At 38.6% G+C, this 26857-nt stretch overlaps 2 protein-coding genes across 3 annotated transcripts in view; one reads left to right on the top strand and one right to left on the bottom strand.

Moving 5' to 3' along the window:
- Window positions 1–8038, bottom strand: part of LOC121373448 (centrosomal protein of 78 kDa-like) — a 159375-nt gene extending 151337 nt beyond the window's left edge. Inside the window, exons 1-2 of the mRNA XM_041500109.1 lie at window positions 7933–8038; window positions 234–403 (exon numbers count right to left, since the gene is read on the bottom strand). Coding sequence (XP_041356043.1) covers window positions 234–385 — 152 coding nt within the window. The 5' untranslated portion in view covers window positions 386–403; window positions 7933–8038. The remainder of the gene's footprint in view (window positions 1–233; window positions 404–7932) is intronic.
- A 140-nt stretch (window positions 8039–8178) lies between these two features.
- Window positions 8179–26475, top strand: LOC121373191 (dnaJ homolog subfamily A member 1-like). 2 transcript variants are annotated; one of them, XR_005958032.1, is made up of 7 exons: window positions 8179–8314; window positions 9619–9763; window positions 17142–17430; window positions 18507–18728; window positions 20817–21047; window positions 22862–23407; window positions 23452–26475. XR_005958032.1 is itself a non-coding variant. In XM_041499647.1 (6 exons), exons 2-6 carry the CDS (start codon window positions 9632–9634, stop codon window positions 23176–23178), a joined length of 1191 nt encoding a protein of 396 aa, XP_041355581.1. In that variant the 5' UTR covers window positions 8179–8314; window positions 9619–9631; the 3' UTR covers window positions 23179–26475. The 2 variants fall into 2 exon arrangements, 1 of the variants encoding a protein (XP_041355581.1); XM_041499647.1 differs by having other exon boundaries at window positions 22862–26475.
- Window positions 26476–26857: the final 382 nt, after the last annotated feature.

Genomic DNA, 26857 nt, shown 5'->3' with positions numbered 1-26857 from the left:
TCCATTCTCCCTTAAATTCAAACAATAAATAATTGTTGATTGTGTACGTGGCTTTCAGTTTCATTTCACCTAATCGTAAATTTCGTAAACAAAACACACTGTTGACAAAGCCTGCTATTTTTATGAAAATACTAACAAGAACTTGGTAATGCATTGTTCATAATCTTGCATTAGTTGCAAAGAAAAAAATAATACTTGATAACATTTTATCTGTAAGTTATGATGAGTTATACCTGATTCGGTCAGCGTTGATGTCGAGAACTCCCTGCGACAGATGGGCCTTCACCGCGGCAACCGGCACGCTGTCCTGTAGTGCACACAGGTGGTCGTAATAGGTTTCGAAATCGTTGCCGCCATTCTGTCTCACATGCACACTGTGAATCATGGTTTATTGTGTAGGTTACTGGCAAATAAATAAGAAAGGCACGGAAATCAATATTTCATTAAACATAAACTTCTGTATTAATTATAAAATATCTATACATCAAATTAGCAGGCACTCATCTTCATTTCAACTTATTTCCGTGCTTATATCCAATTAAGGTTCAAGCACACTGTCCTGGGCACACACCTGGGCTGGGCTGTCTGTCCAGGACAGTGGGTTGGTTGTTAGTTGGTAAGTGGTTAGTGAGAGAGAAGACGGTGTAGTGGTCTTACACCTACCCATGGAGTCCTTAAAAACTTGCTCTGTGTTGGAGCCGGTACCGGGCTGCGAACCCTGTACCTACCAACCCGTAGTCCGATGGCTTAACCACTGCACCCCTGAGGCCAGTACACAGCAGGCACTGATCTTGGATTTCAGAAACATATGTAGGACTGGGAGATGTGTTAGACAATGTAGTTTGTTCTGTTTAACGACACCACTAGAGCACATCCGTGTATAAATTATTGGTTATTGGATGTCCAATATTTTTTTATTTTTGACATACAGTCTCAGAGAAAAAAACCTGCTATATTTTTTCATTAGTAGCAAGGGATCTTTAATATGCACCATCCCACAGACAAGCCAATGCACCACAACTGGTTTATCAAAGGCTGTGGTATGTGCTATCCTGTCTGTGGGATAGTGCATATAAAAGATCCTTTGCTACTAACAGATTCCACAGGGGGTGTTTGGTCAACTCGCCCTACACTGTTTATAGTCAACTTGCCCCCAAAAGGTTACCAACTCGCCCCAGTGTTTGGTCAACTCGCCCTACACTGTTTATAGTCAACTTGCCCCCAAAAGGTTACCAACTCGCCCCAGTGTTTGGTCAACTCGCCCTACACTGTTTATAGTCAACTTGCCTCCAAAAGGTTACCAACTCGCCCCAGTGTTTGGTCAACTCGCCCTACACTGTTTATAGTCAACTTGCCCCCAAAAGGTTACCAACTCGCCCCAGGTTTGGTCAACTCGCCCTACACTGTTTATAGTCAACTTGCCCCCAAAAGGTTACCAACTCGCCCCAGTGTTTGGTCAACTCGCCCTACACTGTTTATAGTCAACTTGCCTCCAAAAGGTTACCAACTCGCCCCAGTGTTTGGTCAACTCGCCCTACACTGTTTATAGTCAACTTGCCCCCAAAAGGTTACCAACTCGCCCCAGTGTTTGGTCAACTCGCCCTACACTGTTTATAGTCAACTTGCCCCCAAAAGGTTACCAACTCGCCCCAGTGTTTGGTCAACTCGCCCTACACTGTTTATAGTCAACTTGCCTCCAAAAGGTTACCAACTCGCCCCAGTGTTTGGTCAACTTGCCCTACACTGTTTATAGTCAACTTGCCTCCAAAAGGTTACCAACTCGCCCCAGGGTTTGGTCAACTCGCGTTACACTGTTTATAGTCAACTTGCCCCCAAAAGGTTACCAACTCGCCCCAGTGTTTGGTCAACTTGCCCTACACTGTTTATAGTCAACTTGCCCCCAAAAGGTTACCAACTCGCCCCAGTGTTTGGTCAACTAGCCCTACACTGTTTATAGTCAACTTGCCCCCAAAAGGTTACCAACTCGTCCCAGTGTTTGGTCAACTCGCCCTACACTGTTTATAGTCAACTTGCCCCCAAAAGGTACCAACTCGCCCCAGTGTTTGGTCAACTCGCCCTACACTGTTTATAGTCAACTTGCCCCCAAAAGGTTACCAACTCGCCCCAGTGTTTGGTCAACTAGCCCTACACTGTTTATAGTCAACTTGCCCCCAAAAGGTTACCAACTCGTCCCAGTGTTTGGTCAACTCGCCCTACACTGTCTATAGTCAACTTGCCCCCAAAAGGTTACCAACTCGCCCCAGTGTTTGGTCAACTCGCCCTACACTGTTTATAGTCAACTTGCCCCCAAAAGGTTACCAACTCGCCCCAGTGTTTGGTCAACTTGCCCTACACTGTTTATAGTCAACTTGCCCCCAAAAGGTTACCAACTCGCCCCAGTGTTTGGTCAACTCGCCCTACACTGTTTATAGTCAACTTGCAAAAATTATTGGTATATTTAATTAATAAAACAGTAATGATACAACACCTAATTCATATAACGGATGCAGCCACTTTGTTCCATTCCAGTGTTTCTGCCAGAAAGAATTTTTTGGGTATGGTGCTATGGAAATGAAAGAAAGAAAGAAATGTTTTATTTAACGACGCACTCAACACATTTTATTTACGGTTATATGGCGTCAGACCATACAGATTTTGAGTGGAAACCTGCTGTCGCCACTTCATGGACTACTCTTTTCGATTAGCAGCAAGGGATCTTTTATTTGCGCTTCCCACAGGTAGGATAGCACAAACCATGGCCTTTGTTGAACCAGTTATGGATCACTGGTCGGTTCAAGTGGTTTACACCTACCCATTGAGCCTTGCGGAACACTCACTCAGGGTTTGGAGTCGGTATCTGGATTAAAAATCCCATGCCTCGACTGGGATCCGAACCCAGTACCTACCAGCCTGTAGACCAATGGCCTGCCACGATGCCACTGAGGCCGGTAAAATTGGATTAGGTCCAGGATATTATGACGACTTCGACTTTTCATTACCGCTAATAATTTGGCGACTTGAGCCAACTTCCGTCGACCCAAAAAATCTCATTTCGCCAGCAAGATTAGGGCCTGTAGGTTTAGGTTTAGGATTAAGAAAATCATACAGTAATGAGAAGAGTAATTAATTCTATCAAAACAAATCTGCAAAAACAATTGGGTATGGCACCATACCAGTTTTACCCTCTGGCAGAAACCCTTGCGTCAAGAGTTGGGGCGACAGAGGCAGCACCCACCACCCCAATATTTGGACCTTTTTTGTAAAAGTATATACTCGTATATATTTAGTGTTCTTTCTGTTTAATATTCCGACAATATCGCCTCAAAGTAGATATCTTTGAAAATGTTTCAAGCAGGAACACTCTTGCAGCACCATGATCTGAAAGGGTTATAGCGAAAACGGAACCGTGCCAAAACGGCCCCAGGCAAAAACGGAACCAAATTGGACAAAACGGAACCTGTGATGAAAAACGGCACCTGTGATGAAAAACGGCACCAAAATCTGTGGACAAAACAGAACCTGCATTGGCTAAAACGGCACCAAAATCGATGGCTAAAACAGCACCGAAATCAAAACCAAAATTAAGGCATACACTTTTTAATGAACTTTGTTAGTTGCCTTTGATGACAATTTTATATAACTTGATAAAAATCCAAGCCTCCAAACCATTGTATTGTTTCACTGCAGACCGGCCTCGGTGGCGTCGTGGCAGGCCATCGGTCTACAGGCTGGTAGGTACTGGGTTCGGATCCCAGTCGAGGCATGGGATTTTTAATCCAGATACCGACTCCAAACCCTGAGTGAGTGCTCCGCAAGGCTCAATGGGTAGGTGTAAACCACTTGCACCGACCAGTGATCCATAACTGGTTCAACAAAGGCCATGGTTTGTGATATCCTGCCTGTGGGAAGCGCAAATAAAAGATCCCTTGCTGCCTGTCGTAAAAAAGAGTAGCCTATGTGGCGACAGCGGGTTTCCTCTAAAAACAGTGTCAGAATGACCATGTGTTTGACGTCCAATAGCCGATGATAAGATAAAAAATCAATGTGCTCTAGCGGCGTCGTTAAATAAAACAAACTTTACTTTTGTTTCACTGCAGAGATAACCTATTTATGAAGCTGACACAGTACTAGACTGGCTTTGGTCAAATTGGTGTGTAAAGTGCAGTTGTTGTTTTTTTTAAAACGTCCACAAATAATCTCCATTATAGATGTAAATATTTTTTATAAATAAATAAATAGGCGAACAAAATCTTTTACCATTTCAGTTAAAATTGGCCCAGATAACGGCATATCTTTCAGTCGGGCATTCGCAAACCACTCAGAAAGGGCCCCCTCAATATTTGCTACTTTTTTTCTGTTCTCTGCCGTTTCTATTTGGATTAGCATTGCTGTGATACTGGTTACGAATTTCCTCTCTTTTGGTGGATACTTGAGAAACTTGTGATTGGGAGCATTTGATTATCACTACATCTATTGACTGTTATTCCAAGTAGGGCCTCGATTAGTGAAATCAAGCATCATCTTAGCACGTGCTCAAGCTAAAAATAACAGTTGTACTGAAGGCACTAATTTACTCTATTACCTTTTTAAACACAGCAACAACTAACAGATCTCATGAAGGAAGTCAGATGTAATAAAGTAAAATGATGTTTATTTATTTACAAAACAAGCAATCGATTGTTGTGTACTCTCTCTCTCTCTCTATTATGTGTGGTTCCGTTTTAGCCAATACAGTGCAGAGCTCACCCTAGATCAAAAATACCTGTAGCCAAAATATTAGCCAAATGGAATTTTTATTAGCCATATTGAAAATGCTTTTTGTGTACAAACTGGAATAAATAGGAATAACAAAACCTCAATGGGGGTAGGGGCAGTTAATATATTACTTCGATTTTTCAGTGGGGGGTGGGGTTGGGATGTGGTTATGCAATATCTTCAGAGTTTGAAGCCAGTACCCAATACACCCACACCCACTTCTAAGGCCTATGGCATTAAATTAACAAACATACAGAAATATGGGGGTGGGTTGGATGTTTATGGATGGTGGGTTTTGTTTTTTTTCTTCCTTTTTTCCCAAATAAAAATTTGAGAGCTTTTTTTTCTTTTTTTCTTTTATATAGAGCTCATTATTTCTTTAAATAGCAATCTTTATGTTAGTTTCAATTGTTTGTTTTCTTTGCTTTTTTTTTTTAAGTGACCCGTCAATTCCCCACCCCAAACAATTTCATAATTTGTGCCATGTTGTTGCGGTTGATTTCAGCGTCGTGTTAAATGCTTGTTGTGATTGTCATGTCATGTCATAGGGTTTTACGTGCACATTCAGAACAAGCTGTTGTAGCGCACGCCTGTTGTCCATGACAGGAAAGGTGGGGGGAGGGGAGAGGGGAGGGAGAGGAAGGACCGCCTGCACTGGCAGGTGCAAGGGAGCACCAGCAGCCTGATCAAATCGGTAGCAGGCGGGTGGGGGTGGTGGTGGTGCTATGGAATTTGAATGGAGCAGTTAAATGCCAAAGAGAAAAGGGTGCGCAATTTTGATTGAGGGAATTTGGCGCAATTTTGAACGGTCGGTCGAAAGGTAAATGGCCGAGCTAATATAGGTTTTGATATTAGTGAATCGAAAGTAGCTCGTTAATTTTAGACCTTTACGATGCTGTGGTGTCTCCCTAGGTTGCCCATAGGGCCCTCTTGTGATTTCTGCTTACAAAATTTAAATACTGTATGTTCATTTCCGGTGATCGCGATCTGCATGGGTACGAAATTAACAAAGACAAAGGAATAAACAAAAACTGCAGTTAGGTATTGATGCGAATAACTATTGTTTTTCTACAAATTTACATCAAGATTTACTTTTGCGTAATCGTATTGTTTAATGTCCGCAACGATGTCTCTTAACATGCGGGTGTCGGCTGACTGAAGCCTGACGTATATTCCACCGAGAGCTGTCCTCAGTTCAGCCAACGAACGTTCTTCCTAACGTTCGCGAACTATGTGATTGGTGTTCGTCGTGTCCATTTGGTTTAACGTGAAGCGCACAAACCAGTATAGCGAACGTTTTGTTTTTGCTTGGTCTGGCTGAACTCGGCCCTTGAGATGGCCTACATGTCTTTCGGCCCTGAACTGGCATGTGTATTCAAATTGACACGCATTGTCGGTCTGTTTTTATTACTTTGGTTAAAAGATTTTACAAAGTAAAAATAACAAGCTACAGATCTTCCAGACATTGCTGTCATACATGCTGAATGCATGTCGTAAAAATTAATAACCGTGATTATTAAAATACGCAAACATCATAAGGCCTACGCTGTATTCTGCATGACACCGTTTCTCGTTACCGGTCGCGAGATCGCTATTACGCTAATTGAATATTTGGTAGTATTATTATGTTTAAGGTGTCGGAAAGATTATGTAACCGTTTGTTCACATCAGAAGACAGAAAATGGCTTAGCCAAAATTTTAGCCACTTGCAAATTTTATTAGCCATTTTTTGTAAAAATTAGCCAATGGCTAATTTGGCTACCGACAGCGCGAGCCCTGACAGTGAGGTTCCGTTTTAGCCAATACAGTGAGGTTCCGTTTTAGCCAATACAGTTAGGTACCGTTATAGCCACAATCGGTTCGGTTTTCACCAACGAAAATGGTTCTGTTTTCGCCAACAAAAATTGTTCCGTTTTGGTAGTGGTTCCGTTTTAGCCTGATCCCGATCTGAAAGAGGGGGACACCCCTCCCACACCTACCCTCTCTGCCCCCCGTCCCACACTCTCTACCCCCCCCCCATGTCAAATTCCTTCTGACGCCCTAGTTCACCAAAATAAACCTCGCGTGCAAGCACAAACAGCGAGGTTTATCCTGTCAAGGCATTCCGCCATTAGTGGCTTCTGGACAACGGTTCCGAGGAATTTTGCTCGGAACAAAATTGCGGTCAAAATAACGATTACCATCACATTTCCACACCCTAATCATATATTGTGATCTATTTTGAGCTCAATTATTAGTATTCACTATAACTTAAGAATTTCAGAGTTTAAAAGAGTATTTTTATATAAAAAACCCACATTAAATCAAATTAACAACCAAGACTCATTTTTATGTCTTAAAAGGTCTTCGAAAGGCGTTTAGAACGTCGCCATACGTGTCAGCTGAAATTGTCTGCCAGCGTAATTGTCTGCTAGAAAGTGGCTGCTAGAATCCGCTCGGTAAAGTCGGACCTTTTTTCCTTTAATTCAAAGTGAAGATTGTTTCAAAGTAAGTATTTCTTGGTCTCAGTGAGCTCGAAATAGATCACAATATATGATTAGGGTGTGGAAATGTGATGGTAATCGTTATTTTGACCGCAATTTTGTTCCGAGCAAAATTCCTCGGAACCGTTGTCCAGAAGCTGCTAATGGCGGAATGCCTAGACAGGATAAACCTCGCTGTTTGTGCTTGCACGCGAGGTTTATCTTGGTGAACTACCGACGCCCCTGCAATGAATCTCTCCTCTTGTGAGCAGATTATAGTAATTGTCACATCATGTATCAGTCTAAAAACTTAAAAAAACAAACATATAGATCTGTTCATTTTTTGAGGAATCATGAAACAGGGCGAGTTGAATTTGTTTTGGACTTTAGATGATCAAGAAACTATTGGGATTTTTATTTTTATTATTATTAAAAAAATTTTTAATTCTGTCAAATAATTGAACACAACTTGTTGCTATAAGTCTTAGAATAAAGATTTTGTAGAAATTATTGCATCTAAATTACTGTGGCACTACCAAATGAAAGATTACGTAACTTGCTATTAACACATTATTATTATACCTGGACCGGTTTAAAAAAATCAACATGCAGGTTTGTGCACGTCTTCAGCTGTTTTCAGTCAAACAAAACCCACATTGCTAATTAGCGATGATCATAAATAAGTCTCAGTAAATATTTTTTATATAAAACTAACGTGGACGATGTTGCAACGCTCTGCCTAATTGAATGTTTCTTTTGTAAACATGAGATTTCCGATGATATCTTTCAAAGTTTGGATACTGGCGCCATTGTTGTTTTTGTTGTTTTTCGACTGATATATCGCATTTTCTACACTGGTATTATATCTTCGGAAATCATGCTAGTTCGGAATGTCCTCGGTATAATTCGTAGAGTAGGCCGAGGATTTCCGAGTGGTGTTTTTAGTGTCTAACGTCACTTCCTCTGATACGAGCCGATTTCAGGAAAGTTCTAGATTTATCTGAAGTTCTAGTTTTGTCAAATAATTTATATATAAATATATATTTTGTAGCTTCGTCTTGAAACGATTGCTTGAAATTTGAGCTAAAATAATACAGGTATGAGTTTGCTTCAGGTATTTTCCATGTAATTTTTGTGGGTATATTTTGATGTCAAGACTCGAGTGCTGTTTAAAGTGTGTTGTTTTCAGTTTTGTTATTTTCGTCTGCTTTTATATTTTAATCACAGACAAGTCTTGACACAGATTAGTACAATAAAATTGGTGTATGTTGGTAAAAAGCAGTGTGATATATTTCCACATATTGGGTACGTAAGTAGATTTGGTGTATATTGGTAAATTTTATTTACTTCCACAATATTTTTGGGAAGGACATTCCTTTGGGCAGTTTGGCACTGTTACTAACCCCAACCATAACTCTATTTATTATAAGTATTTATAATGTGCGTTATACGTGGCAGTGCCAAAGGAAAGGCCTACCATTTATCATTGGCTATTGTATGTCAAATATTTGGTAATTTTGACATATATTCTCAGAGAGGAAACTTGCCATATTCCGTAAGACAGGATAGCACATGTATACCACGGCCTTTGATATACTAATTCAAGTCGTTGTGGTGTACTGGCTAGAATGAGAAATAGCCCAATGTGCCTACCAGTGAGGATCGATCCTAGACAGACTGTGCATCAGGTGAGCACTTTACCACTTGGCTATGTCCCACCGCCTATTCTGGGCGGATCTAGAGGGGGGGTCCAAGGTGTCCGGACCCCCCCCCCCCCCCTCAAATTTGAGAAGTGCCCCTTTTATTTAGGATTTTTAGGTTTTTTACAAATTTATTTATTCTGTCAATATATAGAACACTGTAGAATATGTCTGCCAGCGTCCCTGTTGTAGCACTATTATATTATGGTCCATGTGAACCGTGTGTAATTTTTCAATAGTGCCTTTTCATAATGTTATGATGTCCTTTTTGTCTTGGACCCCCCCCCCATCAGAAAAGCTGGATCTACCCCAGCTATTCATACTAGCCTGAGTGCTCTGCTGGTCAAGGTCGAGCTAGATGGACATTTGGATGGTTATGATCCTTCTCTCAACCAGTCACACATCAATAGACACATTTTTTCTAAACCACAGGACCATGATAGAACCAGTGACATCATATTTATCAACAGCTGAAGAAACATTAACACTTCCTTGTCCGTTAATACATATACCATGCATGTAGAATATGTCTAAATTAAATGCCATATAAATATAGTATTTCAGGTGATACATTTTTTCTAAACCACAGGATCAGTGACATATTTATCAACAGCTGAAGAAATATTAACACTTCCTGGTCCGTTAATACATATATATGCATGTAGAATATGTCCAAAATGCCATTAATTTTTTTTTTTCAGGTGACAGTTCACAATGGTGAAAGAAACTGCTTACTACGACATCCTTGGAGTGAAACCTCGTGCTACCCCAGATGAGATCAAAAAGGCATATAGAAAGCTTGCTTTAAAATTTCACCCCGACAAAAACCCAGATGATCCGAACACGGTGGGTATTAATAAAAAGCTTGTGACTGAACATTATCAATGCTTTTCTTAGTATATATACATCAGGGTTAAAAATTAGCAGTCTCCTGGTCGCCCATGGTGACCTTTATTGGCTAAGGGCAACTAAGAATTTTGTTTGGCGAGTTTGGTACTAGTTAAAAAAAAGAAACACGCTTATGCTGAATCGAATGTGACAAAATACACCATGTCTATGTTGGCACGAACTTCAGATCTGGCAGCAGAAGACAGAACATGTTCAATATTTTGACAGCGCCAACATAATGAATAAAGATCAAATTCATATAAAAATATATTAATGTATTTAGTTTTAAACCCATATCATCTCAAATAACATTTTATAGGGGTTAAAAGTGCCATGTAAATTAAAACAAAAATTCTTTACAAATTACCATCAAATTGCATAGGTTAACTCTCTTTTTTATGAGAAAAGTTTTAAGGCAATTGATGGAACATCGAAGGTAATCTGAATAACACAACTAATACATGATCAGGGCCGTATCTCTGCACACAGCAGAGTCGAATGGGCATTTGTGTAAAACAGTGGATGATTCCATGGATTTGCTGGGAATTTCACCCCTCTTGCATCACCACAAAGTTATTCCATCCATCTTGCATCATCTGTTTCGACTGCATTATCTTTTACCCTGCATTGAAAATGAGGTTTTATTATGTTTCATTTAATGGTACTTAGGGGTCATTCACAATTGTCAACATTAACATAAGCGTACAAACCGTACGCAGCCGCTGTACGCTTTTTAGAAATACAAATAAATGTCGATTTATAACTTTCCGAGAAATCTATTTTCCCCCTAATTGTCGTTATTATAAACAGCACCTATTCAGCACCCATTTTAAACACTGATACCTCACAGATAACTACGCCTCACAGCGGGTCTCTCAAAAAAAAGGCGGTAAACTACATAACAAAAAAGAAGAAGAATGGCGGACAATGTTTACGATCACCCCGGGGAAGTGCCCGATTTGTAATGAGAAGTATCCCACAAGATACCAGCTCCTGAAACATCAAAACCAGGACAATCACAAGCAAAAGAAAGGAAGACCCAAGAAAATCACTTGAACATGGCTTCTAGATTATGATAGGCCCACTCCAGTGGCTAGTGACATTCTAATATAACTGCCAATAAAAGATGGACAAAAAATACAACATTTTATTTTGTACACTTATGGGGGGGGGGGGGGGTGTGTCACGAAAAAGTGTACTCTCTGTACACTTATGATAATGTTGATAATTGTGAATGGCCCCTTAGTAAAGAAATACGTTTATTTATACTGGATTTCTTTTTCAATTTTTTTTTAGTTTTTTTGTTTTGAGTTGGTATGGGTTTAAAATTTAATAACAATTCATTGGTTGTCTTTAACGCAAACAGTTATTATTCAACAAAAAAGTATTCTAATGTTAATTTCAGCTGTGCAGTTACATGTAAATTCCAGTGTGGAAATTGGAGGGCTAGTGGAATTTGAGAAGGGCTAGTAAGATTTTTCTTCAACTGGCCCTGCTGACAACCATGGTTTTCTTGTTAATTTTCAACCCTGATATATTATAAGTTGTAGAAGCATCACGAGGGGTATATGGCTTTTTATGTACCCTCTGTGTGTTCTTTTACCCCGAGCCGAAGGCGAGGGGGTAAAAGAACACACAGAGGGTACATAAAAAAGCCATATACCCCGAGAGATGCTTCTACAACGAATTTATCTTGCCGACATGTTAAACCATATAGCCAAATAATCAAAATAACGCCAGACAATAATTGTTAACAATTTATTAACGGAGCCGTACCACGCGGACGCGAACGAAACCACTTGCCAGTGACGAAAAATAGTTCCATCGATAAACGAGTTTTTAACTTCAAATGTTTTAATACGAAATTGTCTGAAACAGATATTAATAAAAATTTAAAAAAAAACACACTTTTTTTTATATCAGAAATGTATGTAGTAAAAAAATATATATATTAAAAATAAAAAACAAAAAAACAACTAATCGCACATTAATACAATAACACCACGACCGTAATTAGGTGGCCGAGTTCAACATTGCAGCTTTTAAAAGTATAACACCACGACCGTAATTAGGTGGCCGAGTTCAACATTGCAGCTTTTAAAAGTATTGAAATAGTGTATTTTATAGTAAAAATAAAATTAATTATGTATACTTGATTGATTATCAATGTTATTTATAATCTAATTATTGCTTTAGCATTAACTGGGGCGGCTGGAAACTGTTGGAAATTACAGACGGGGTATAAGAGAATTTGGCTCCGCCCACAGGGGGATAAGGGATTTGTCCAACGGCAAACAACCAATGAGATTAAAGAATTTTACATGAAGGCGAGATAAATATATATATACTACATGTAGCATCACTTCTATATGACAGGAAATGTATTTAAAGGGACTGTCCTGGGTTTTCAGTCCTAGCTAGCAAGAATTTGTTTGTTCACGTCAATAAAATCAATTAAACACACATCCTGCTTTTATTCTGCTTTTTAAAGCACTATTTTACCTAAACATGTTTTAAATACAAAGTGTTATAAAAAAACCTTATATAGATAGATAGATAGATAAATAGATAGATAGATAGATAAATATGTGTGCAATGACCTTTTAAAGTTTATTTGGCCATTTTAAGAAAATTTGTACATATACAGCATTATTTTAGACAAAAATCAATATTGAAATTCTACAAAACATTTTGATGAAAGGCAATGCTTATAGAGATACTCATATTCTAAGCTAGAAAAGTAAATTGTACTTTTAATAATGTAAAACATTTTATTTGCCGACAGCCTCTTAAAATGGCTACAAACTCCCTTGATATACACGAAGTCTCTTTAATTCATTGAATGCTTGGTTGGTTAGCAGAGCCTAAGAGAGCTTCGTGAATTAGGCCCCTGATGTGTTGGAAAGATGCATACCCAGACGACCAACATATATACTGACACTTTAAGAAATGAAAACGCATAATTTTAGAGTTAATAAAAAAAATTGATTATTCCTGCTAACTGGGGGCAGCCATTTTCTTTTGTTTCCTGTGCCTCCGAAATTCTACTTGTGGTGAAGTGACATCAGCTCCGACCAACTCCAGTATGCACTGTGTTAACAAGGTGCTTTGCTTTTATTAACCTGACTTGTAAAACAACGTAAATGACTTTATAATATGATAAACTATTTAACTAAATATATTTCAATTTGCATTAATAGAACGAAATGGGGTTATAGTATTTTTCTCTTTAAAAATCCAAAGAAAAAATGCATATTATTAGGCCTATTGGTAGGGTACGTTGGAGTTAAAACAACCACTCACAATACCCAAGTCATACTTTTCTTTTCTTTGGGACTATGTAATTGGTCAGTTTTGTGATTTTAGATGGGGAAGGTCTACTTAATCAAGGGTTTCACTGAATTATTTACAGTAATAAAGCAGGACGGCTGATAATGTCCATTATCATTTTAGGGGTGGCCGTGCGGCCATATGGGATTGACAAATTTATGTATAGGGTACCCATTCTGTGATAAACAAGTTTTGTTATACCCATACGTGTTTGTATAATTTAAACAGCTCGAAATATGAAGTAACATAAAGGCCTGCTAAGAAAAATAAATGGCCTATTAGAATAATTTAAGACCATATGGGATTGACATGCTAGTAGGTGATTGTGTGTTTGAAATGTTTATAAATTGAACACTGTATTTTATGTGCTTTGACATATTTTAAAGAGCTGGGGCCTAATTCACAAAGGTCTCTTATGCTTTGCTAGACAACAAAGCATCCTCTTTGCAAGTCTTTTAGCATTGCACTGCGAATTCGCAAAGTTGTGAGAATTTAGTGAATTAGGCCAAAAAAAAGAAGAAGTTTGTTTCAGGTAACATGGCCAAAAAAAGTAGGGTAGGTAGGATTTTTTATTTTTTATTTTTTTATTTTTTTTTAGTTCAAAGAAAGGTTACCCTACCTTAAATGTGTTTGCCAGAGAAAAACTCAGTCTCAAGATGAAAGACATGAAGGCAAGCTGTCCGAAAAATCTTAGTTTACTCTTTGCAGCCAGAGAGAAATAAAAACAATCTCACTGTCAATGTCAGTTTTAAGTTTCACATGCCATTTTCAAAAGACAGGAAAACAAAAAAAGTTCAAACTATTCCTTTCACCAATAAAAGTCAGTAGATGACTGCACAGAAATTTCACAGCTTTGTCCAGTTTTGTCAGAGGATGACTGCACAAATTTGTCCAAGTTGGTCAATAGATGTTTGCACAAAAAGTTCACAGATTTATCCAGTCAGTAGATGACTGCACAAAAACTTAACAGATTTGTCCAACTTGTATTGGAAATAACAAAACAATATTAATTTGGTGTGCAATTTACAAATCAATTGGCTTAGAAATGAATACCGTGTACATAGTAAATTTCATAGTAATAAAAAAGGCGTTCCTAGCCCAAGTACCCTGACTGTAAGAGAGCTATACGGACATTTGGACATAAATAATGAAAGCGTGTTTATGTTCAAATGTCCGTCTAGCTCTCTTACAGTCAGAGTACTCGGGCTAAGGCGTTCCCTGTGGGACGGACTTATAGTTTTAATGTTTATTAGCCCATTGAACGGACCCATGCTAAAATCACCCAAATTAATTTATTCCCAATTAACTGAAACACTGAAATAAATGAACTTTAATGTTTGTGGTTATTCTTGAATATTCTGTTTATTTAATTATTACCCATGCTCAGCAGTTGATAGGCCTATCTACATCACTGGCGTAGGAAGCGGGGAAGGGGGTACTCTGTAGCAGCATCGATGGTTTATATATTAATTTTATACGTGTGTGTACAGTGTTCGAGATTAACGGTATCCTGATATCCCGGGGATACCAGAATTTAATTTTGGATACCAGACTTCAAGAACCCAGTATCCCACCGGGATACCATATAATACTAAATTCTCAGGTGGGATACCAGATTTTGAAATGTTAGTATCCAACTGAGATACTGCCCAAACATTTTAATCTCGAACACTAGTGTACCCACCCACCCCACATTTTGGTATCTTCCTACAGGCTACACCCATGTATATTAACAAATTCTGGGTACTAGGCCTAAGCAGTAGCCAACAACGAAAATTGTACCACGTCTTCTTCAAATCAGGGTTCATATGCGCCTGGAAAACCCTTGAAAACCCTTGAAAATAAACTAATGTATTCCAGTGCTTGAATACCCTTGAAAATCATCTTGCGGTCTGGAAAACCCTTGAAAATGATAATTTGATGTCAAATAAAATATAAACGCCTAAAACAGAGTCTTTATTTACTTTATTTAACATGTAAACCCACAAAGATGGTTGGCACTTGCGTGTTTAACGACCTGTGGAAACTCTGTAAGGTCCTGGAATTTTGATAAAGTTGACCTGGAAAGTGCTTGAAAAACCCTTGAATTTTGACTTCCTTTAAGTGTATGAACCCTGTCAAATGACCTTCACCTTTGCATGCGGAAAAAAACGCGATGACTTGTTGTCTGTGCATGTGGTATCGAGAAATCCTTGATTGTTTTGTTGAGATCGCACGTTGTTGTTTTTGGAAAATAAACCTACATTGTATGAGATGACTGGAGTTAGATAATACGATATATTTTCCTCTATAGGCCTACAGTATTTAGCAGTTTGTAATAAAAGCCGTTTAATCGCCACACACGTTACCGTACTGTCATGCGATCTCGTGTGTCACCAATTACCGTGGTACCTAATAAGAGCACGTGTTAATGATTCCAATTTCAAACAAATTAGTTATGCTCATATCCATTCAGCGTCCAGGCATGTCCAGTCTCTAACAACGCCAGTGATTGGGTCCAGGGCACGGCGTAAGAAGGTGCCAAAAAGTGAGATGGGGGTGTATAAAAACCATCGCTGCTGCCCTCCCCCCCCCCCCCCCCCCCCCCCCACGCACACCCCTCAACCTCCATTTAACACACACACTGACGTGTAAGAGTTATCCTACTTGAGTACCTGTGTGTCTGCTTTGTCAATCCGCGACCACAACTTCTCTGTGCACTTTCCCCCACCCCACCCCAGCAGAAAAAAAAAGTTTCGGGTCGGTGGTAAAATTTAGGGTCGGTCGGGTGACCGGAAACAAACGATTTTTTTTTTGTTGGCCTTAGGCCCCAGTTGTCTTACAATCATCTCTTAAATAAATATATAATATATCCATTAATTTCCACGATTTTAGGGTTTGAAATTTCACCCTCCGTACCTTCTGGTAAAAACACTAGTTGGGGGGGGGGGGGGGGGGTGGGGTGTGGTGTTGGAACATTGTATGAAAAATTGGGATGTCTGGGATCATTATAGAAGTAAAATTATAGAATAGAATCATGAGTCAAAGATCGAGCACTAATATCAGATCTCTGAGAATTGAAGATTTACGTAAACCATTTAAGGGTTATGCAAAACCAAACTCGGGCAACCCATCCCGCCTACACCAGGGTTTCTGCCTGAGGGTAAAACAGGTATGGTGTCATACCCCAAATTAAAAGTTTTTAAGTTAACGTTTTGACAAAATTAATGACACTCATCATTACTGTATGATTTTCTTAACCCTAACCCAAAACATAACCCATTTTCTTTCTGTGGTTGCATTCAGTTCCATAGCGCCATACCCAAAAATGTCTTGCTGGCAGAAACACTGCTCACACAACCTGCCACGACCATTCAAATGATGCTATAAATTCAGTGCGCGAACGAAAAACGTGTCACGCAAAACTATACCCACGTGAGTAGCGCATGAATGAAACCATCGCTCTCGCAATTGTCAGAGGCCTGGACATACAGGTAGCATCTCTCTTGAAAAATGATCTATGATTTTTGCGGTCATTTTAGTGGGTGAACAGGGCTTCTAAAATGTTTATAAAATCCACTAGCCATGGGATCAGTAATTTAAAAAATTTACTAGCCACGATTACAAATTCACTAGCCCTACTTTACTTTAAGTTAATACAGTTTTACTAAATAATACATGTCAACTAAAGAGAGAGATACATTGTATAGCTTAAAAACACTAACATTGGTGGGTGGGGGTGGGGCAGGATATTCTAATTTACAAAATAGACTTAATGGTAACATTTGACTCTCTCTTTTTTTTCACTAGCCATCAGGCATGGCTATAGTAGTTATTTATTAGCCCAACATTGAATATTACTAGCCATGGGAGTGGAGCTACCATAATCTAGAAGCCCTGGTGAATTTCTGTTTCACCTGCTACATTTGTAGGTCTTAAAAATGGCTGCATTTTGATTTTTGCGAAGCACTATTTTAAACCCTGATACAGTAACTGATGTGATTTTTAATTATTATTTTTTTAACAGTTCAAACAGATCAGCATGGCATACGAAGTTCTGTCCGACGCAAAGAAGCGAGAGGTGTATGACAGAGGAGGGGAGGAGGCCATCAAGGGTGGGGGGTCATCCGGCGGGGGTTTCCACTCACCCATGGACATCTTTGATATGTTTTTTCACAGCGGGGGGAACCGGGGCAGGGGCCGGCAGAAACATAAGGACGTGATACACCCAGTGAGTGTGACACTGGAAGAGCTGTATAAGGGGTCAACACGCAAACTGGCCCTGCAGAAGAAAGTCATATGTCCCAAGTGTGATGGTTGGTATCATTCATTTTTCTTTCATTTTGATTTTTTCAATTGAAAATACCTTGAAATTTTGAGTTCAAAAAGTGGTCTTCGATAAGTATTTTCACATGACAACAATGGTGGCACGTCACGGTAATTTTCAGGGATCTATAGCTGATTGTGACAGCTAATTTGATAATAAATTTGATTGTTTTACCTACATGTACAACGAAAATCACCAATATTGCAATATGAATCGTAGTTAAAAAATAAATAAAAAATTCTAGTCAGAAAAACACTGTTATCAGGAATAGTGGACATTAATACTGGACAGCTGGCCACAAATGCCCGTAAGTAAACACAACTTTTAATTTTTTTGCCAAATTTTAATCACCATTGACTGATCTAAAAATCATAAAAATTACAAAAACCCACGAAAATAATACTTACTGATTCATATGTGAACTTTATTTCATGTATTTATAAAACATTTAAGTGAATATATGTCAGTAAAAATTATAAACTTGTACCCATTCAACATGGTTTTTGTTAAACATTAATCCAGTAGTCTAAAGGTTAAAATAAATAATACCAACTTATATGTAGTAACAATAATAATAAATCACAGATGCATCAAATATTGGGGCTTCTGTTCTGCAGAAGGAGCGTTGTTAATATATTTTAGGTGTACAATGAAAAACGCTTCTGAGATGAAAATAAGGCTAGTTTTGGATAACCCAGTTTTCGCTTGTGCATTATATTTAGGATATCATTTATATGGTCTTGATGGATTACGCAAAGGATCAGGCTACCATATTCTAGATTCCCTGGATACAAAATGCTTCTGAGTTGAAAATAAGGCTAGTTTTGGATAACCCAGTTTTCGCTTGTGCATTATATTTAGGATATCATTTATATTGTCTTGATAGCTTACATAAAGGATCAGGCCACCGTATTCTAGATTCCCAGGGTGTCCTAAACTTTTATGCGACAACGAGAAATGGATTACCTAAAACTAAACTTGCACAAAGAAAACTATCGTTGTAATTTTCATCGGTCTGGGGCTGGTGTGCGAGTAGATGTGTATTTTGTCTGTTTTTCGCTGCAGGTCAGGGAGGTAAGGATGTCGAGAAGTGCGGTCCGTGTCGCGGTACCGGCACCAAGGTGATCATACAGCAGCTTGGCATCGGGATTGTCCAGCAGATGCAGACCATGTGTTCAGACTGCCAGGGCGAGGGAGAGAAGATCAGTCCGAAAAACCGCTGCAAGAACTGTCAGGGTCATAAGACAATTAAGGAAAGGAAAATCTTGGAAGTTCACATCGATCCTGGTGAGAGACCGTGTTCAATGTTTTAAAAGCTGGGCCCTCAAAAAATGTTAGCAGTTTGGTAAATTTGGTCAGAAAATGTCCAGAAAACTTAACCCTCAATTGTCAGTTCATCTCAGTTATGCTTTTTATGTTACATTGATTACAGCACACAGAATGGCAGTTCAGAGATCTTGGCTGGAAACCTTAGTTAAGAGATCTTGGTTGGAAACCCTATAGCCAGCCACCAATGCCTAATTGATTTTGTTGCCTCTTTTGCACTGAAGATTATACCATCCACATTTTACGTAGAATCTGAAAGCACCATAAATAAAAATGGAAAATATTTGATTAAATTTCTTTTACTCCTGTTTTTTTTGAAGCTATAATGTAAGAAACAGAATACTATATTCATGTTCATTAGATACCATTTATCATGCAGTCACTGTTTTTGTTGACAGAATATGATGACGGATACTAGCAGGATATGACTTTGATGTCACTCATGTGACGTCACACGTATACTGCATTACAAAATCGCTCATTTGACCTCTAGGTCATCGTACAATGTGGCTGAAATAACAGAAATAATAGCAATAATAGCTTTTCCCCTTAATTTTTATGGTCTGCAGGATAAAGATAATAACTAGTTAATGACGTCGGATATCTGCTTTATCCTGTTCAGGAAGAGCCTCGCAGAATTTCCCATTCTTACTTTCACAGGATAAAGGAAATATCCGACGTCCATTAAAGGGACACACCCTAGTTACGGCTAGTTGTTTACCATTACGGCATTGTTTTTCGCTATTAAACCCATTTTTTCACAAATAAAATTGCACTTTACTTACCGTTTATTATTTAGAATATACATTTCCATTCACCTGAAGTGTTTTTTGGTAATCCTGGTGTTTGTAATACCACAAAATGCATTTTTCGTATTTCTGAAAATGGCACGGGCCTCTGAGAAAAAAACGTTGAGCAGACAAGGTCTAATCTATTTTTAGACGGGATATTTCCATTTCAATGTCACAGACGTTGGTATACCACCTGACCGTTATCATTTTGGTTCGGTTTGTTTTCTCGTGCACGGTTCGTGCAATCAAGATCCGATTTGTTGTTGTTCATTTGTGAGATTTTTCTTCACAGTTCGTGAACATTTTCAGTAACAATAAAGTTCAGACAAGTAAGTATCTCAATACAAAACGTTACAAACCCTTAAAACCAATAATTTTGCTAAGTCCTACGATATCTGGAGAGAGGATACAACCAGGACAGAACAGTTGGAACATGTCCAGGAGAGGTGAAAAAAACGCACCCTACGTCTGTGAAATTTGTCGTGACGTAGGCATTGTGCTTCGAGCGACATCTACCGGTGACATCAGAATACAAACTTTCAAAATTATTTCAAGCAATTGGAACATGGGGATTCCCATGGTATTTATCGATATAAAACCTGCTTTTTCACTCCATTTGATAAAAACATGATCTAAGTGTATTACAGGTTTGTAGATTAACCAAATTGTAACTTATTTTCGCTGGATGGAACTAGGGTGTGCGGCTTTAACTAGTTATTTTCTATTTATCTTGCACTTTTTTAAAGGCATATCCAGCTCACTGGCATTCATTAAATATGTTGTGAAGCCATTTGTTACACACCTGTTGGATAAACCACTTTGTGAAATGTTTGGTATCACATAGTGGTAAATGGTATCAGTGGTATCCAGTCTTCACTTACACTCTTCTCCACATTCACCTGGAAATGTTTAGACCATTTCAGGAGAGTGATCTGCAGCTCACCTTGATTGCTCACCTAGCACTATTTCAGGAGAGTGATCTGCAGCTCACTTTGATTGCTGACCTAGCACTATTTCAGAAAGAGTGATCTGCAGCTCACCTTGATTGCTCACCTAGCACTATTTCAGAAAGAGTGATTTGCAGCTCACCTTGATTGCTCACCTGGCACTATTTCAGGGGAGTGATCTGCAGCTTGCCTTGATTGCTCATCTGGCACTATTTCAGGAGAGTGATCTTCAGCTCACCTTGATGTTGCTAATTGCCACTCATGTAGTATTCTCTATCTCTTGTTTTAATGACAAATACTTTCTGTTGTAGGTATGAAAGATGGACAACAGGTGTGTTTTACCGGGGAGGGAGATCAAGAGCCGGGGCTTGAACCGGGGGACGTGATCATCGTGTTAGAGGAGCAGCGTCACGCCGTGTTCAAGCGGAAAGGTCACGACCTCATCATGACCATGGAGATTGAGCTAGTTGAGGCTCTCTGCGGCTTCCACAAACAGATAGAGACACTGGATAAACGTATATTGTCAGTAAAATCTTTCCCAGGTACGAGTTAAAATCTTTCCTTACCAGAGGGTACAGAGAGTAAAATTATATACCCTAAAATCTTGGACATTAATGGATATATACACATTTTATTTATGGTTATATGGCGTCAGACATATGGTTAAGGACCACACAGATATTGAGAGAGGAAACCCGCTGTCGCCACTTCATGGGCTACTCTTTTCGACTAGCAGCAAGGGATCTTTCATATGCACCATCCCACAAACAGGGTAGTACATACCACAGCCTTTGATATACCAGTTGTGGTGCACTGGTTTGAACGAGAAATAGCCCAATGGGCCCACTGATGGGGATCGATCTCACACCAATTGCGCATCGAGCGAGCACTGTACCACTGGGCTACGTCCTGCCTTTAATTTAGAAAGAGAACTGCTGTTTAAAAAAAAAAATTTAATTCATGAAATGCAGTCACCAATTTCAAAACATTTAAAATCCATAATCACCTAGTAGGGGCACTCACGGTCTGTTGTGTTTTTATTACGTACCCTAAAATTATTTTCTGGCAGAAAGCTTCTTTGCTGCATTAACAGGCTTTTGAGAATTGAAAATTTGCATAACCCATTCAGGGCCGTAGCTAGGATTTTTTGTTGGGGGGGGGGGGGGGGGGGGGGGGGGCAACTGAGTAGTTAATAGTCTAAAACTCCTTAAACAGTTAAGAAGAGAATTTTCTTTAAGTTTCTATAATGCTTTCTGGATTTTTTTCTTGCCCCCTGCCATTCAGGGGTTACACAGAAATATATTCAGGTGACCCATTTTGCATAACCCATTACGTCTATTTAAATGATATCCTAAAAGTAATGCACCAATGAAAAATAGGTTACACAAAATTAGATTTGTGTGAGCGACTTGTAAACAAAATAATCAGTCTTGAAATTTTCAGTAACCTGAATACGTGAAGATGAGAGAAACCTCACCTAGCCTCTGCCACTGGCAAAATTAGTCCAAATATTTTGGGCCAGTTTACCACTAGACAATATCCCCCCCCCCCCCCCCCCCCCCCCCCCCCCCCCCCCCCCCCCCCCCGGGAATCTTATTTGGATTCACATTCATTTTATTTACAGAACGTACCACATGAATCTGATTCCCAGTTTCCTGTTGAAGAATTAGTCTTTGTTACTTTTTTCATAGGAATATTTCTATTATTCAGGTTTTATTTAATAGGTGTGTTTTGGGGTTTTTTTGGGGGGTGGGGGTGGGGTAAAGGAAAATAGCTTATTTGTTAAGTTGCACAAAGGCAGGGGTGTCAGTGTTCCACAAATATCTTTTTAGTTTTCTGGGGGGGGGGGGGGGGGGGGGTCAAGAAAATAATTTTTTCTTCATTTTACTGTGCACTAGGTAAGCATTGGATGTCATACTACATAAATGGAGAAAAACATTTGATCAGTTTGATTGGTTGTTGTCCAAATACAAGGAGTGAAATTGTTGCAGGTCAGAGGTCAGATTAATTATTCATGAAATGAGAAAAGATCATGTTGTCCTCGTTTTTGGGGGGTGGGGGGGTGGGGTCAAAATTAACATCCCAGGAATCTTGCTGAAATTTTATTTTCATTTATGGGAATATTACATTACACAGGCTTCGTACGGAGTCTGGAAAACCTTGAAAAGTATGGAATTTTGAAAATCATTTTCCATTGTCTGGGAAAAAGTCTGGAAAAGGTCTGGATTTGTTTTTGTTTCCAAGGTGTATGAACCCTGATTACATGAATTAGATTCTCCGATATCTGTCTCAGAATGAACCCTGCATATTTAATCAAATTTTATTAAATTGTTTACTTTATGCTCTTTTTTTTCAGGTGAAGTGATACCCCACGGTACCATCAAGTGTATATTGAACGAAGGCATGCCACACTATCGAAACATCATAGAAAAGGGTCGGCTCATCATACAGTTTCACGTGAATTTCCCACCGGACAATTTCCAACCGGCTGACAAACTTGAAAAGCTGGAGAAGTTGTTACCTGCGCGACCAGATGTGATTGAGCCGGATGACTGTGAAATATGTACACTGTCTGTGATGGACCCAGAGGAAGAGCAACGGAGGCATCGTGGCGAGGCATACGACTCGGACGATGAAACACGTGGACAGAGAGTCCAGTGTGCGCAGCATTAACGTAGATGTCGGTGGCGTGGTCGGGAGGGCGAGCGATCGTGGATGGTTTCACTGGTACCATTGTCTTCTAGCGTTTAGCATTAGGCGCAGAAACCAGTCCTGAACATGCCTCTGTTTATGCTGTGAAAAAGACCAGTCGTGAATTGGAATGTATACATATCACAGTTTAACTGTAATACATGTAGGTCTAGGATGTATACGTATCACAGTTTAACTGTAATACATGTAGGTCTAGGATGTATACGTATCACAGTTTAACTGTAATACATGTAGGTCTAGGATGTATAAGACAGGTTTTACTGTTAAGACGGGTTTTACTGTTATGAAATCTGTTCTGTTGAGTATCGGAGCGAGGGCCTATATTATTTGTTCTGTTGAGTATCGGAGCGAGGGCCTATATTATTTGAACCCATCTTAGCACTACGAAATTGTAAAAACCATCGTACGTTATTATATCACTATGACGTATGCTATAGTGACGTCATAGCCTACAATGGTTTTACGATATCGTAGCACTAAGATAGCTTCGAAAATCATTAGCCAGGATTGATGTATAAATGGAATTCCAGGATGAATGTATTAAAGAAGGTCAGGATTGATGTACAAAATAGGTTGAGGATTAATGTATAGGTTTTACGATAATGAGGCAAGGATAATGTATAAATTACAGCTTGATTGTTGCAGGTCAAGAATTAATATAAAGTTTATTTTGTTTAACGACACCCACTAGAGCACATTGGTTTATTAATCATCAGCTATTGGATGTCAAACATTTGGTAATTTTGACATATAGTCTCCGAGAGGCAACCCGCTACATTTTTCAATTAGTAACGAGGAATCTTTTATAATCGCCATCCCACAGACAGGATAGTACATACCATGGCCTTTGATATATACCAGTCGTGGCACACTGGCTGGAACGAGGATTAATACATCATAATTTTAACTGTAGCAAGTCCAGAATTGATGTATACATTAGTTGTAAATATACCAGTCAATTCCAGGTTGACTGTCACAGTGCCAGGAATGATGTGCACATCAGTTTTAATTGTAAAAGTAAACTGAAGTTGGACTGTTACAGACCAGGGCCCATATTTTCGAAGCTATCTTAGCCTACGAAATCGTGAAATCATCGTAAGCTATGACGTCGCAACCTACGACGGTTTTACGATTTCGTAGCGCTAAGATGGCTTCGATAATAGAGCCCCAGGATCAATTTTAACTGTGACAGTAAATTACAGTTTGACAGTCAAAGAACTAGGATTAATGTAAACATTACAGTTTTAACTGTAAAAGTAAATTAAAGTTTTAACTCTAAAAGTAAATTAAAGTTTCACTCTATCTTGGTTTTAAATGTAAAGGTAAATTCAAACGAGTGTTACAGGCTCAGGATTAATATATACATATACATCACTGTTTTAACTGTAACAGTAAATTGCAGTTCAACTGTCAGAGGGCCATGATTAATGTAAGTGTTACAGTTTTAACTGTAACAGGGCCAGGATTTGTGCATGTATCACAGAACTACATATTATTGTATTACTTTTGAAAAGTATACAAGTATAAAATGTTATTAACAGGGGCTTGATTAATATATAAATTGCAGTTTATCATAGTATTAACATATACAGGGTTTTATTTCAAACATTTGACTTGACACCCATAGCTTTGAAATTGAGATTTTTCAGTTTCATTTCAAAAACATCTTATTAAGCCAAGTTAGAATTTAAAAAGTAATGTTGTATATATGTATATACATGTACTTGTGTTTATTCAAATAAATATATCTATTGTGGCATTACAAAACGTTCTTGGGGAGGGAAGGTTTGTGAAGTGAATGAGATTTACATTCAGATTGGGAATTTTCTACTATGAAATTGAAACGACATTGGTGGGGAATGGTGCCCATTATCGAAGTCTATAAACATAGGTGATAAAACCCTGATACATAAATCAGTTCAACTGTTACAGAGTCAGTATTAATGTATAAATTAGTTAAATTGTTACAGGGCCAAGATTAGATTAGATTTACTATAATATGGTAAAGCATTACGGTATACATGAAGAGTTTTATTGAAAAACGCGATAAACGCCCCAATACACACCCACTCCTAAAAACGTTTTATTCCAAACCACCATAAACACTGTGCCAGTTTCTCTGTAATCTGCGATATATTCTCAGACAGTCGTATCACGTTTTGCTGAAAACTGAATTTGAACTTGTGTTTGTCTACGTGTGAACAGCGTCCGAGTGGTGTTCGCACAATGGTTTTTAATATGGTGTTTATCATGTTTTGCGTTGAAACTCTTCACATGTAAGTTACAATTTAATTGTAACAGGTCCAGGATTTATGTATAAAACATAGTTTGTTTCAGGTGCTGGATTAACCTACATGTATGCAAGTACGTCACCGTTTCCCTGTTACAGGGCCAGAATTAATATATTAATCACAGTTTAGCTGTTAAAGGCTTGTGATGAATTCCAGTGGAAAAAAAAAAAAAAGGACTGATGTGATACGGAAAAATATCCCTGCGTTGTGAGGATGCGATTTCAAAGTTTCTGTTTGTCTTTCAGTACTACATGTATATACATGTAGTAAATATGAGTGATTAAATGAGGCCTCTGAACATTCAACACAAAACAGTTTTGTTCACCCATCCCAAAATGAAATTGGTTAAATTAAGTAACGTGTTACGAAGTTTGTTTTGTTTAACAACACCACTAGAGCACATTGATAATTAATCATCGGCTATTGGATGGCGTGTTACGAGACTAGACCACTCATAAACAGTGACTGGTACCATTGTCTTTTATCATATATCACATTTATGTAACGTTAGGTCAGTGAGTGACAGCGATTACAGGGTTCGAAACTCGCCAGAAAATATGGTGGGCCAAAAAATAATGATGCATGTTGGCAAATTATGGTAAGCGAACCACAAGCAAGATTTTAATGTGGAATACAAATATTAACAGTGGCTCATATGTTATAGCTCTAAAGAAGATAATATTATTTGGGCGACTAACTCCATTAGTTTTTTAATATTTAAGTCGCCCAATCAGGACATTGGTCGCATTTGGTGACCTGGCCACAGGCCGTTTTCAGCCCTGGATTAACTGCCTTCCGTAGCATATCCCTCTTAAATGGTTTTTTGCATTTGCGTAATCCATACATGATTTATTCAAATGTACAATTCTCAGAGGCCAGTAAATGGAATGCAGACCACTGTACAAGTACATGTATGGAACAGACGGTACAATTTTGAAATAAAAAAACATGTTTGAAATACTGTATATCAGTGCTACTGTAAATTATAAGGTTACCCGGTAGCAATCTTAAAATCGGGCAAATCCAAGTCAATGACATGTGTACAACATTAAATCACTGGGTTTGGATTATCGGACATTTAAAAAAAAATTAGCTGAACGAATACATGTGTACTACAAAATTATGCAACACGCATCATTTCGATTGTAAATAGTCGTAAAAATCAAAGTTAAGCTATTTACAGATAACAGATTTACTTTGTTTGTTGTGAATTGTAACTGTGTTGTTGGTTGCTATTCATTTAATTTATTAACAGCATACAACTACATGTATTGTGTGTTCAGTTAATCACTGACAAAACAGTCGCACAAAGGTTTTTCTATTGTCAGATTTACCAACAAGAAATATTA

The sequence above is a fragment of the Gigantopelta aegis genome, chromosome 5 (assembly GCF_016097555.1).
Source record: "Gigantopelta aegis isolate Gae_Host chromosome 5, Gae_host_genome, whole genome shotgun sequence".
Taxonomy (NCBI): domain Eukaryota; kingdom Metazoa; phylum Mollusca; class Gastropoda; order Neomphalida; family Peltospiridae; genus Gigantopelta; species Gigantopelta aegis.
This window is presented reverse-complemented; position numbering and strand designations above follow the sequence as displayed.

What these genes read in the sequence shown, in the direction of transcription:
- LOC121373191 (XM_041499647.1), top strand. Translation starts at nt 9,632, where the DNA reads ATGGTGAAAGAAACTGCTTACTACGACATCCTTGGAGTGAAACCTCGT. An exon ending in GGAAGTTCACATCGATCCTG is followed by an intron (nt 18,729 to 20,816) that starts GTGAGAGACCGT and finishes TTTCTGTTGTAG; the next exon opens with GTATGAAAGATGGACAACAG. An exon ending in GTCAGTAAAATCTTTCCCAG is followed by an intron (nt 21,048 to 22,861) that starts GTACGAGTTAAA and finishes CTTTTTTTTCAG; the next exon opens with GTGAAGTGATACCCCACGGT.